This window comes from Rhinatrema bivittatum, chromosome 1, assembly GCF_901001135.1.
Source record: "Rhinatrema bivittatum chromosome 1, aRhiBiv1.1, whole genome shotgun sequence".
NCBI classification, from domain to species: domain Eukaryota; kingdom Metazoa; phylum Chordata; class Amphibia; order Gymnophiona; family Rhinatrematidae; genus Rhinatrema; species Rhinatrema bivittatum.
In genome coordinates, this window is record NC_042615.1 from 545,367,005 (window position 1) to 545,381,853 (window position 14,849).

A 14,849-nucleotide genomic window follows, 5' to 3' on the forward strand; every position below is an offset into this window, starting at 1 on the left:
TGACTAGCCCAGTTTTTTTAATTTTATGATTTACACGCTATCCCTAGCAGTAGTAAAATTATGAGCAGGGGACCTTGGCACGTGCACATTTCATGTTAAAGTCCCATAACACCCATGTCTCACCCAGACCATACCCATGCCCCTCCCCTTTTTTGAGCTCTCGTGCGCATACCTGGAGATACACGCGTACATAAGCCCCTATTAAAATCCATGTGGTGCGCCTGCCCAAGTAATGCGTGTATCTCCCAGCTTTGTTGTGCATAGGGCTTTTAAAATTCACCTATAAGAGAGTTTTTCTGTCTCTGCTCCATCAGATTCACTTCATATTATAGAATAATTCTTTCACTTTCCTTGTACCATTCCAGTATCCACTTGCTCACCTGTACCAATTGTACTAGTTGTTCTAGTTGTACCAGCTGTACCACTTGTACCAGTTATACCTGCTGTACAGTTGTCCCAGTTGCATCAGTTGTACCTGTTGTTCCAATTGTCCCAGTTGCACCAGTGGTACCAAGTGTACCAGTTGTACCAGTTGTACCAACCTTACCCACTGTTTTCTCTTATAATCAGTTGTACCAATTCTGGGCTTCCTTCTTGTATTCACTTGTTCTATGTATCGCCTTCTTGTATTCACCTGTTCTGTGTATTGCCTTTGAGCTAAGTTGCAGTTCCCTGTAAAAATAACGTAATCAGATAATTATAATCCTTTTTTAACTGCAGACCAAAATGTTTGTGTGAAAAAATGTACGTTCAGTAACGCATATGCTTTAAAAGAAAATTGTGGCCTCTATGTAATTGTTCAGAATCACACCTAACAAATAGTGAGATGGCATATATAAACCAGTCAATGTAATATAGCAACTGAAAAAGCTAACAGTGAGGCCACTGCTCTAAAGCATGCATAAATTTGCATATGCTAATACACGCATAAAAAGCAGTGCATGTAAGCCAGGTGTTCTCATGCTAACAGCTTTTTTAATGCATGTTATTTAGCTTTTGCAAATTTACATGCCAAAACCATGCTTGTGAGTTAGTGAGTTGCAAAGTTATTACCTATTATCAAACTGATAGTGTGCACACGCCAACTGTTTTACTATTGTGTTATTGTTAGAAAATTAACTGCACCTCAGGAAGTATAGTTAATAGGCTTGTGATAAAGTCTGTGGGTAAAGTATTAATGCACTTTACCATTTGTGCTCATTTGAATGTCCTTAACATTGTCCATTAGCATGTGCATATATTAATCGTACTCTCATTCATTGGGCTCAGTATGGTGGTTGCATAAGAAGGTATTGTTAGCAGGAAAAAGAAGGGAATATTTCCTTTGTATAGATCTCTTTTAAGTGCCTTTTTAGCTGTGAATTTCAAGCAGGATTTTCTTGTGGGATGGAGCCTCAGGGAGCACTGAGGTAACAGGATGGCATGACCTAGTCATTTTGAGATATGATGTAAAGACAGAGCAATGCAGCAGATTGGTATAGCACAATTGAGACAGGCAGATTTAATTATTTTTGCATACTCAACTTATTCTCATTGCCGCCAGTTAATTACTGTTATCACATAATTTTTGTTTTTTTATTTTAATTCCCACATCATTTTCTTTCTTTTTTTTCTGATCCATCAAAGGCAGAATTTAAAACAGCAGTAGTAGAACAAAAAAAAGGGATAATCCAGTTGGCAAATAAGCAGAGTCATTAGAATTCCTCTTTTTCATTTTGATATATGTTTCATTCCTAGGATGATATTGGGGATAAAAGCTTTGGGATGTTCTCTTTCTCCTTAACCACACCCGTGATTATCTAACCTCAGGAACACTGCTCTGCTGATCCTTCTCAAAGCTCCATCAATGCAGGCACTAGGGATGTGAATCGTTTTTTGATGATTTAAAAAAATTGTCAGATAATTTTTAAATCGTCAAAAATCGTTAGAGTCACGATACAATAGAAATTCCCCCGATTTATCGTGAAAAATCGTAAATCGGGGGAGGGCGGGAAAACCGGCACACCAAAACAACCCCTAAACCCACCCCGACCCTTTAAAACAAATCCCTCACCCTCCCGAACCCCCCCAAAATGTTTTAAATTACCTGGTGGTCCAGTGGGGGGGTCCCGGCGCGATCTCCCGCTCTCGGGCCATCGGCGCCATTTTGGCTGCCACTAATATAAATGGCGCCGATGGCCCGATAAAAAAAAACCCCACCCAACCCTTTAAAATTACCCCCTTAGCCTCCCCCACTTTCCCGACCCCCCCCCCAAAACTTTTTACACATACCTGGCCATCAGCTGCGCTAAAAAGAATGGCGCCGATGGCCCTTTGCCCTTACCATGTGACAGGGCAAAGGTAGTGCCGGCACCATTTTGAATATTGGCAATACGGCCCGAGTGCAGGAGATCATTCCCGGACCCCCGCTGGACCCCCAGGGACTTTTGGCCAGCTTGGGGGGGGCTCCTGACCCCCACAAGACTTGCCAAAAGAACAGCGGGGGTCCGGGAGCGACCTCCTGCACTCGGGCCGTATTGCCAATATTCAAAATGGCGCCAGCGCTACCTTTGCCCTGTCACATGGTAAGGGCAAAGGTCCATTGGCGCCATTTTTTTTAGCGCAGCTGATGGCCTGGGAACGGGAGATCCCATTCCCAGGAGGCCCTCACTATGTCATAGTGAGGGCCTCTATGACATAGTGAGGGCAAAGGTAGCGCCGGTGCCATTTTGAATACTGGCAATACGGCCCGAGTGCAGGAGGTCGCTCCCGGACCCCCGCTGGACATTTGGCAAGTCTTGTGGGGGTCAGGAGGCCCCCCCAAGCTGGCCAAAAGTCCCTGGGGGTCCAGCGGGGGTCCGGGAACGATCTCCTGCACTCGGGCCATATTGCCAATATTCAAAATGGCGCCGGCGCTACCTTTGCCCTGTAACATGGAAAGGGCAAAGGGCCATCGGCGCCATTTTTTTTAGCGCAGCTGATGGCCTGGGAACGAGAGATCGCTGCCCGTGACCCCCCTGGACCACCAGGTATGTGTAAAAAGTTTTTTGAGTGGGGGAGGCTAAAGGGGTAATTTTAAAGGGTCGGGTGGGGTTTTTTTTTATCGGCGCGGGCCTCACTAAAAAAAATTAGTGATGGGAATTGGAACCGATCCCAATTCACATCTCTAACGATCAGATTTCCCCCCCCCTCCCAGCCGAACCCGATCGTTAAAACGATCGGGCACAGGATTCACATCCCTAGCAGGCACCACACTTAGACATGTAAATCAAGAAATGCAAGAATACAGTATGAGTTGCTGAAGAGTGAACTCAAGAATGAGATGTTTAAAAATGAGGGTCTGGCCATAACAGATGATGCACACTTCTAGTCCAAAAAAGGGTAAAAATATAATATATGAAAGGATACATTTTCAAAGAATTATATGGGGGTTGAGTGAGTAAAATCATACTATACATACTATGTAGCCCTTGTACAAGGTAAGCGAATTTACAGAAAGTTGGAAGTATTTGTGTACTTTCCATTTCACGCGTACTTCTGTGTGAGTGAAAAAGAGGGTGTTTTGAGAACATTCCAGGGTGGAGAATTGGAAATACGTACACAAGGATTTTGTAAATGGTGTATGTGCAACTTACATACATGATTTTCTACCTGCTATTGAAGTCATGGAAATGAAATTGCACTTGTCTTTTGTCTGTATTTTTTGGATGGCAGGTCTAGGTTAATTGATGGAGGGGGGGGGGGGTCTGGGTGAACTGGTATGGGATCTAGGTGAACTGGTGGAGGTGTACGTGAACTGGTGATTTAAAGTACATGCCTAAGTAAGTATTTCCATAAGCAGATTAAGCGGTCTCAAGGTAAATTTCAAAGGAAAATGTAAATGTAACATTATCGTAGCAATTTTCAAAAGCCCATTTACCACGTTAAATGCAGTTAACGTGGGTAAAGTCTATTGACAATTCAGTAGCATATATTGTAGCATTAAGTGCATTTAATCACCAGTTCACGTACACTTCCACCAGTTCACCTAGATCTCACACCAGTTCACCTAGACCCCCCTCCCCCCCCCATCACTTAACCCAGACCTGCCATCCAAAAAATACTGACACATATGCATGTACTTTCAGGGCAGAGAGACGTAGTATTTTATTAACTGTGTGACTGCTGCCACAATAACTTTAGATGTATTTATTTTTTTATTTATTTAATTTCTTTTAATATACCGATGCTCAAGACAGGTCTTATCGTACCGGTTTACAACGAACTAGGGGAGAACCAATTAACACAGCAGGTGTAAAAAAGTTACAATAAAACAGGGAATGAAGAACTTGGTCATTGGAAAAGAGGGATAGGTAAAAACAGTAACAGAGAGCAGAGAGCCGTTGATTAGATAACAGAGTATGTACAATCATTTCGTGGTTCAGATATCAAAATGATCAGTTACTGGCAAAGAGGATAGTTGAATGAGCAGATTCTGGCAAAGCAATTCCATAGAGGGGGGGACAGGGGTAAACTGGGAAGTCAGGTGGGGGGGGGGGAGGGAGGGACAGGGAGGGAGGTACTAGGGGGGGAGATGGGCGGAGCAGGAAGAAGAGGCTATCTTCAGGATATGCTTGAGTGAATAGCCATGTTTTCAGTTTTTTTCTGAAGGAGAGCTGGCATTTTTCCTGGCGTAGATCAGGGGGGAGTGAGTTCCAGTGATGCGGTCCGGCTGTGGAGAGATGCACCAACTTATATGCATATGTGCTAACTTAACACAACAAAAAGACCCTATCTTATTGTTAGACAATGCTGTTTAACCTGTGCAATCATTTAGATTGAAATGTGCCTCATCAGCAAGCCAGACAATGCCAGTCATAAAACTTGCCGTCCGGACTACTCGTCACTTGCGGCTTTTTTAGAAGATATTTAGAAGATAAAGTTTAAAGTCACAACTTGTGGTAAAGTGTTATTCTCAAAAAGTGTTATTCTCAATATTTCCATGCAGTCCCAAATTATTTATACATAAGAGCAACATGCATCTGTGCCCTGAATTGTGATTAAGAAGCCCGACAACGGCCGGTGTTTCGCAATCACAGTATCGCTTCCTCAGGAGTAATTAGAGAATATCAGGACCCAGGACTGATGCTTCTTCACGGACATACCGTCTCCAAAGAATTATTTCGATGTCTGGGACGACACTTTACCACAAGTTGTGACTTTAAACTTTATCTTCTAAATATCTTCTAAAAAAGCCGCAAGTGACGAGTAGTCCGGACGGCAAGTTTTATGACTGCCGTTGTCTGGCTTGCTGATGCGGCACATTTCAATCTAAATGATTGCACAGGTTAAACAGCATTGTCTAACAATAAGATAGGGTCTTTTTGTTGTGTTTGGTTTTGACGGATAAGACCTCCTTGGGTTCTTTTTTGGTTTTATGTGCTAACTTATACATATTATTGAAATTACCTTCAAAATATTCATAAACCAAGTTTCAGAAGTTCATGCTTAAGAGAGTTACTCATAGGCTTGTTTCCCATTCCTCCAATCCCTCAAACCTCCAAATCTTTCCCTCCCCACAACTTCCAATCCCTTCCCCAATCCTTTCCCCTGTCCCCTTCCACTCTCTTCCTCTCATCCCTCTCCTCCAATGCATTCCTTCTTCCCTTTCTCTCTTTCTCTATCCCAAGTACCTCTGATGCCTTCCCTCATTCCCCTGTCCTTGATGGATGGCAAGGGTTTCTGGGCTAGCCAAAACTGCAAACATTTTCAAAACTCATGGGTCAGCAGTGTGATCATGATGCATTAGATAATAAGTTTCAGCCCACAAGTTTTGAAAATACAGTGTTGGTCAGCACAGCCATAATTTGATGGCTAGTAGGATGAGTTCTGTCAACTATCATAATCCCATACATTCTTGGGCATTTGACGAGATGAGCTCTGGCAGTCACTGAGGTCTCCTCTCCTCTTCAGTAGCTTGCAGGATGGGCTGTACTGGAAGACCCACTCTCTGGACATCCCACCCCAAGCCTCATCAGCATCAGATGGGAAGGGCACTGCCAACAACTGAGATGTTAAAAGAGAAAATCAGCGATGTGAAGACTTGCCCCCCCCCCCCCCCCCCCACGTCATGACGACCAGCCAGCGGCGACCCGATTAACGGCACAATTACACCAGGCGTCGCGTGCCGGGTGTGCTCCCCTTCATGCTAACCTTTGTGCTCCTTCTAATATAATTATGTTTATGTTAATAATTTAACTTTTATTAATGTTATTTAGCTTTTTGCTTTGTTTAAAATTATTTCATTATTGATGTTTAAATGTATTAGACTAAGGAATTTTACTTCCTGCTCATTCTGTTTCATTGTAAACCGGTTTGATATGCATTTTATGCAGGAAAATCGGTATAAAAAAACTTAAAATAAATAAATAAATAAATAACCATTGTATACCCCGTCACAGCCACACTATGTCAGCCTCCAGCCAGTCTAGACCTTGGTAATGTCAGTCTGTCCATACATAGGTATCAGGGCTGCTCTCTATGAATATATTTCAATGAAATATCCCAGGTGAGCTAAATTCTTACATAGCCCTGGTCATAGTTTGGAGTCTGTATTTATATTTTTAATAGTACTTCACCCCTACTGGTTATCCTCTACCATTGGAGGGATGATTCTGCAATATAGGATAACCCTTATTTGTCTTTTTATTTAAATAATGTGCTTAGAGAGATGACCTCTAGAGATTAATTTTAAAAAAGACCAGCTTTTCCATTAACTCTGGCATCAGCTTGTACAATGAGGGCTCATAATGTCCTCTGACATTGAGAAGACACATTTATTGGGCACACTGGTTGGTGGGTAGGAAAGATATTACTGAGCCACCTTGACTAGGTCTGGCCAGACATCAGACTTCTGTGACCAATATGCCATGGCATCTACCATGTCATTGATGGACTCTGTGAGATGGCATAGCACACAGATTTCTGTTGTGGTCTCCTTTGCTGGGATGGACCAGGGGTCTCTCTTGGCAGCTGCTATAGCTATGGCATGTGGCAGAAAAGATGCTTCCTTGTGGACGATGTGGCTTTGGTGTATTGAGATAAGGGAGAATGTTGTAGCTGACAGGGTGCTGCTCATGTTTGCACTACTCTCTGAGGTGGCCAGGCTTTCAAGTGCTATATCCCCACTGTGCCTTTGAATCTGCTGCTCCTGCTCACACATTCTAGCTACAAGCATCTCCTTCACGAATGTGAGACACTGGGACTGGAGAGCAAGACTCTCTTTCACCTGTGGATCACAAAGTGCTACAAGCATGTATGTATTGTTTTCTGTGAGAGGTTTCAGTCTGTCTTGCACCTGCTGCTGCAAGGAGTCCAGAAACTTCAAAACCTCTGCTTCCATTCCCTCTTGCTCATGGAAGCCCTATAACTTTTCCTCCAGAATATTTACTATAGAGATGAACTCACCTAGGATGGTGTTTCTGGAACTCAGATCATCCGTGGCATCCTTGAAGGACTTCAGGATTTGTACCAGCTGCTTCACCACTAAATCATGCTGATCCAGTGGGTGAGCAACACCGATCTCTGTTTTCAGAGAAAGATCATGAAGGAGTGTCTACTGTTCCACTAACCTCTGGAGCATCATATAGGTGGAATTTCTGTGGATGCCAACATCTTGAATCAGACACTTGTCAGGCATCCTGAATTCTTCCTGCTTCTCATGGAGAATCTGGCTTCCCTTCATGCCTTCATGGAAATGCCCCTCTGTTTTCCTAGAAGTCTCTATCATGTCCTTCAGGAATATATTCCTGTAGTCCTTGGGCCCCAGCCCCAGGATATACTTCACAGCCAGGTGCAGCAAGTATGCAAAGCAACATATATCCTGAATCCCCCATCTATACCATTTTTGCACCACCATCTGTCACAAAAAAACCTGCCTGAAGACTTCTGCTTACCCAGTCTAGCTGCCAACCCTTCAGCATCTATCTTATAGCTGATAGAATATTGCATAAGATGGCTATCCATCAACTAGGTGTGCAGCAAATCCCACCTGCACTATGAAGCTTTGTCCCCACTAGGGATGTTGCCTACCCCTGCCTCAGCCAAGTATCACCAATGTGCCGTCAGGGAGAGGTAAGATATTACTGGTGAAATACATGATACTCACCTCTGTCTTAACCAGACAGTGCCTGGAAGTAACTAGGATACTGGTTGTAAAGGGTGGGGATGTCCTTCCTACTAAATATAGACCTAGAGGGCACTTTGTAATTTGGGGCTAACATATGCAGCAGATGCTAAAGCCCACATTCTGCACTACCTGCAGGGACTGGTCATCAATGGCAATCATTTCCCTGATACTCATTATTATTTTAGATGCTGCCTTTCTCTTGCTCGAGGACAGTGCTTTGAAACACCACTACATTTCCTGTATGGGGGGTTGCTACTATGGGTGCATGATTAGGACGGCTGGCCTGCCACCTGACTGGTGGAAGGGGCCTTGCTATCAACTTGGGGAAAGGTCTTCCCCTTTTTAAACCCTTTCCTCTGGATTTTATTTTAAATTGCAGAAGGAATCCCCAGGCAGCTACTGCCAGTGCTAGTGGATGCTGTTTCTGCAGGTGATTCTGCATACTAGCATTTGTCAAATGCCGACTTGCTTCCCATGACTGATATCCTTGCTGCAGTGAATACACTGAGCAAAACATGGGTCCTCCCTCACTTTAAAATGCATCCAGGTCAGGGATGTTGTTTGCAATATCCTTGAGGGCTGTTGCTTGCACTGGAGTTGAGACTGAGGCTGAACCCTGAGGAAAAATGCCAGGAGCATCACTCATGCTGTCTACCTACACTGCCTGCTCTTCCTGGGTTGATCTTAACATTATCAGTATCATCTCTGTCCCCCATCACCTCAATAGAGGCTAAGAAGCTACTGACTAGACTTCCTAAATTCTCCTCAGCTACTAGTTTTTCAGTAGAGAATCCCACACAAGATTCTTCCTCTGAATCAGTTAATAAAAATAGTGCCTTCACTATCTTAGTAGCAGGAACCATAAAGGAGAATGCTTCTAAGATAGTGGATGATTCTCACACCTTTTCCTTCTGTTCCAAAACTAGAGAGAGAGGAATATGTGGCACTGGCACATGCTCTCCAAATGTCAATTTTTTCTGCCTTGAGCTACCATCCTCGCCTGCCATTCTGGAGCTAATAAAGTCCCTTTTTAATTTTGGGGAAGGACTGCCTTTTTTTTTTTTTTTTTTTTTTTTTTTAAATCACTGCTACTAGATCAGGATGCCTCTGCACCATTTCCTCTACCCTCACTAAGCCTGCCAACATTCCCTCCTCCCCCTTTTCCTATTATGATGGAATTTGTTGAAGTGCACTACCTACTGGGGGTGTGGATAATGCAAAGGAATTTTTATTTGATACTGTAACTGTACCTCCACTCTCAGTACAATGTTTGTATGTGTGTGTATATGTGTAAAACTGTCTGTCTCACACACACACACACATCTACAGTGTATGTGTATGTGCTGTGTACATTAAGTGCTGACTGATAGTGATCCCTTTTTCAATCCACACAGAAAAAATATGGTAAACAAACAGAAGCAAAAAGGCTGGCAGCCTGGTAAAATGTTTCTTCTCTTCAATCTGTCAGCGTGCTCTTCTCACCTCACTGGTGTCCAGACAGAGACAAAAAAATGATTAGCACTTAAGCACTGCTACAATCAAAATCAGCAGCAGTTCTACTGTTTGTCTTTCTATCACAGTGAGTGAGACCATTGCAACACGGTGAAGATCAGAAGCAGCCCTTTGCCAATGCCAATCCAAAAGTTTTTAAGCTTTATTTTAAAACTGTGAGAGCTTCTACAAACACATCTTTTTCTGCCAAGATCTAGAGAGGAAATACAGATTGCTTCTTGAATATGTCCAGGCTTTACAGTGGAGTGGATCAACGTCACTTGATCTAGATAGTAGCTACAGACTATTTTAAAAGATGCTGTACCATGATTTGTCCTCTCTATGGTTTCCTTGCCAACTTGTCCTGCCTCAGCTTTGACAAGGTTATGAGGTCACATGGGCAAGAGTTGGTTGCTATTGTTACCAGTGTTTTTGCTCAGAAGTACAAAGTCATATACTTTAGTGGGCCATAGACTTGAATGGGAAACATAAACGAATGATACTTTTTCTTTGTTTCATTTGTGAGACTCCTCAGTTTGTTTTGGGGGTCCACAAATGAAATAAAAATAGACTCATTTATTATGTTTTATCCATTTGTTTGAAATGAGTGCATATCCCTGATCTCTGTGCTGCCGCTGCCCTCCCTGCAGTTGTTCTGACTGCTAAGAGGAGAAGAAGCACAGGAAGGTTGGCATTTTAAATAAGTATAATGTTTGGTACAGCTTTTACCAATTGAATGTTCTGTATTCAAGTAAAGCATCAGTAACCAACTTAGATAGGACCTGAGAATCTCGCAATCCCATTTTCTTAAATGAATGCTGAAATAGTTCAGAGAAGCAGTCATGCATTGCGAAATCTAGTGTGTTGGCTATTTCAGCCAGGAAAATTCTGCTGTGCAATTCCATTGCAAAAATGGCTAGGGAGGATTCTCTGGCTTTTCCCATCTCCTGTCTGATTTCTTTCAGAACCAGCCCTAATCAGTCTACAAAAACGACAGTGACATCCAGAGATGAGTTACCAGGCTGTGTGCATAGGGAAGGCATTTCTGTTTGTCCTCCATATTGTTCTCGATTTTAGCAGTGAAAGTTAGAGAGTGAGAAAGAAGGCAAATTAGTCTGGTGGAAATGTAATCCCATCCTAAGCCTTTTGCACCATAGCCAATGATTTTTGCATGCTTACAGTAAAGGACAAGCTTAATTCCTTAAAGCATAAATATCTTCTGTATCTTAACAAGATATTTGATTTATTATTTGTTGCTAAAGGAAGAGCAGCTACAGTGTGAGATTATCTGACATTTTCTCTCTCTTTCAGCACAAATTGAAGTGATACCATGCAAAATTTGTGGCGATAAGTCCTCTGGAATCCACTACGGAGTTATCACATGTGAAGGCTGCAAGGTATGAAACTTAAGTATACAGCTGGCAGCACATCTGTGTATAGTTATGCATAATCCTAGCAATATGACCAATGAAGTGTGAAAACTCAATTTCTTGCTTAACAAAACATTTTGCCACAAATCAAAATTATTCACATCATTGTGAAAAATATCATCATGTTTTAATATAAAATTGTGCATGTAAACAAGAAAACATTTTTTGTCAACATTAAAACCTGTATATTTAGCCCCAGTTTTGGCCACTTTTATGGATTGCCGTAATTCTTACAATAATAATAATACTTATTTTTATAGCAGTACTGGACATACACAGCTCTGTATAATGTTGATAAGTATTCAGGTATGATAAGTCCCTACTCAAAAGAGCTTACCGTCCAAATGGGTGCCCGAGGTGATGGAAGATAAAGTGATAGTAAAGAGTTTACTGAATTTCAGATTTCTTTTGAAGACTTTTCACTTTTGAACATGAGGGTTTAGATGAGTTAGAAATTAGAATAGGGAAACCTATGTGCACTGTGGAGAGAAGAAGCCCGGAACGGTCTTGCTTGAAAAAGGAGAGTAGAAGTATATACACATTCAGCTCACTAGATTAGCCTACATTGTACCAGACCAGCTCAGCCTGTTCCATTTCCCACACTGCTCAGCTAAAAAACAATGTATGAAGTTAGAGTTGCAAATTGAAATAAAAGGTTTTGTGGCTGCGTTTCAACATATGTGAAAACTGCATACAACACACAAATGAGAGCAAAAGGAAAAGGAGGTGGCGTAGAAGACCATCAGCTGGCTGTCAGATTACTGCAGCATCACCTGCAAACACTGCCAGTGCTCGTGCTATATGTATCATCTCCATTAGAGCCAGCACCTACTTCTCTGTGATAGTCCTCTTGAGCAGTTGTTGTCAACCTTTTTCCTATTGGGACATACCTGGCAAATAATGCTTGCAGGTGTGACACACTGAACACTTGACCATCACAGGACTAAATGTAAACACATACCCTGCATCCACAGGAACCCGCCCCCCTCCCCCCATGACCAAACAATGGATGCAGAGCAGAATTAGGATATTTCAAATACAACTCACTATATAAAAAAGTTATTCTGATTCTGGTGCTATCTCAGTAACAGAAACACAAACTCCCTTACTACCAGGCACATTGTAACATACAAAAAAACCCCACTCAGCACATGCATAGCAAACTTTCTATTCCATTGCAACACTAATTCCAAGAACTCAAACAGCAATAGCCCTTCCTTTGAAAAGGCAGCAGTGCAGCAACAATGCATGTCCTACCGAGAATGAGAAATGCAACAAAGAAGATTGATACAAATCCCTACCTACTAATAAAATACCTCACGCAGCCACACATACAGATCCGACCTTCACCAAATACAGAATAAAAGACCACAGGTTACACATATGGAGACAAAAACTGGTATGAAAACATCAAAAAGCCACTCTGCATGCAGTGCAAAACTGGAGAGCGAGAAGCAGAAATGCATATCCTCCTACGCTTAGCAAAGTACAACAATAGAAGAAATTCCCAAAACTAACATATTATGGCTCTTGCACCCCGTCACTCCTCTTCCATGCCTCCATCATCCTTCACTTTTCCCAATTACTCCCTTTCAATCATCCGCTCACACCCATATTCCTGCCCAGCATTCTTTACCACCCCCCCACATCCTCTTTCCTGTGCTCCTTCTCTCCCCTGCTTGACTCTCCCTACCCTCTTCATCTCATCTCCCTGCCTGCCCAGCTACCCTGAAGCTGTTTCCCCCACCCTCTCTCTGTTCCTCCTTGATCTTCCCAGCATCCCCAACCTCCTTTCCCCCACCCTCCACAGGGTGAAGAGATCAGCAGCAGCAGCATCACTCCCAGACTCAGCAGGGGGAGATAAAGTTTGTGTCCCATCACACCCAGAACAGCAGGAGCTGGCAATGTCTCACTCTATTCTGGGTGAAGGAGGAAACAGCCTCCCACTGGGCCAGAAAGAAGAGAAAGATGTGAGAGTAGCCTTCCCCTCAGGCCCAATGTAAGAGAAGTCAACCTACTCCCACCCGGGCTGATAAGGAGACAGCAGCCTCCTACTGGCCCTGCGACACACCTCCCAGGACCTCGCGACACACTAGTGTGTCCTGACACACCTGCTCTTGAGGATGCCAGTGGCCAGGAGCTGTGCTGCCAGACTCACTTGGGAAAGGAAGAGAGGTTTACTTGCACCTAGGCCTTCATTCAGCCTGAGTGCTCATACTAGGTTTCAAAAAGGCTTTTGGTCGGGTGTACCTTATTAGCATGTGTCATCGTCAATAAGAAGTGTCGTACCTGAGCAAATTCAAGCACCTGTTGAAGTCCAGGCAAGTCCGGAATGGGCAAAGCATCATAAGGTCATATGCTGGTACCCATAAGGATGTGTCCAAAAGATGCAATCCCTGTCCTTTCCCAAGCCCTAAAGTGGGGATTCTCCAAGCCTTCTCTGAAAAGAGTGCTGTGAAACAAATGGGATAGCTGGTGATAATTAGAGGGTCCCACAAGCTTAGCTTTCCATTTCTTCCAGATACGGAGAGTGGTACCCAAGGCGGGTGGCACATAGGTCAATGGTCTCCATGTAGATTTGAGTTGCTACGGTAAGGTCTGTATAGGCATAGCCCTGATCTGGGCTTGCTCCAATTGAACCCATTGTTTAGGATCAATCCTATTGTATAAGTCCACCAGATACCGCAATCGGGTGGCAACATAGTACCAGATTATATTTGGCGCTCCTAAACCCCCTGCCTGTTTAGGTAGAAATAAGGTCGTCCTAGCTACCCTAGGTGGCCGCTTCCGCCAAATGAAACCATAAATCTTAGTTTGCCATTGCTTTAGAAGGGCGGTTGGAATGAAAATGGAAATAGTAGAAAAGAAATATAATAAGCTGGGTAGGATGACCATTTTAATAATTGCCAGCCTCCCCAGCCAGGAGTAATATTCCCTATACCATTTCAGCAGATCTTTATCTATTTTTTCCATAGTGGATTATAATTGAGTGAGAATAATTGAGAGTTATGCGAGCCAATTTGCACCTCCAAATATTTGATAGAAGTACGTGCCCAATGAAACGGAAATGTCTTAGTGATGTTCAGGACCACCTGATTGAGCAAGTTAAGGTTCAAGAGCTCCGACTTTTCCAAGTTCACTGTGAAACCAGACACCCTATGGAATTGCTCCAAGGCATCCGTAACCCCTTGTAGGGATACCTCAGGGTTAGTTCATGTGAAAAGGATGTCATCCGCAAATAAGGACAATTTAAAGTGCAAATGATCAAGCTGGATCCCAGTGATATTCTCCGCCCGCCATATTGTCAAGGCAAAGGTTCTAAAAATAGGGCAAAAAGCATGTGTGACAGAGGGCAGCCCTGTCGTGTTCCCCTTTGGATATCAAGTAGTGGGCCATAACCTCCATTGACTTTCACTCTAGCTTGAGGTAGCTCATACAGCTTTTTGATCCAAATTTGGAAGGATTCACCAAAATTCATTTTATCAAGGACTTGGAACAAGAAAGGCCAGTGTACAAGGTCGAAGGCCTTTTCAGCATCTATGGCTAAGAGTGCAGCTGGAGTCTTATGATGGTGGACCCAATCTATCAGGTCTTCTACTTTCCTAATATTATCGCTGGCCATACGGGAAGGGATAAATCCCACTTGATCATTGTGCACAAAGGAGGGAATAATACTCTTTAAGCGTTCTGCCAAGATCCGGGCCAGAATCTCGAGGTCCAAATTGATGAGCAATATCGGTTGATATGACCCACAATGGATTGGGTCTCGGCCTGGTTTAGCA

The 14,849-nt window shown here is 43.1% G+C and overlaps 1 protein-coding gene across 1 annotated transcript in view; it reads left to right on the plus strand.

Moving 5' to 3' along the window:
- RORB (RAR related orphan receptor B) overlaps nt 1-14,849 on the plus strand; it is a 373,081-nt gene that overhangs the window by 228,442 nt on the left and 129,790 nt on the right. The window contains 1 exon segment of the mRNA XM_029615959.1: nt 10,949-11,034. Within this exon segment, the coding sequence (XP_029471819.1) occupies nt 10,949-11,034 (86 nt within the window).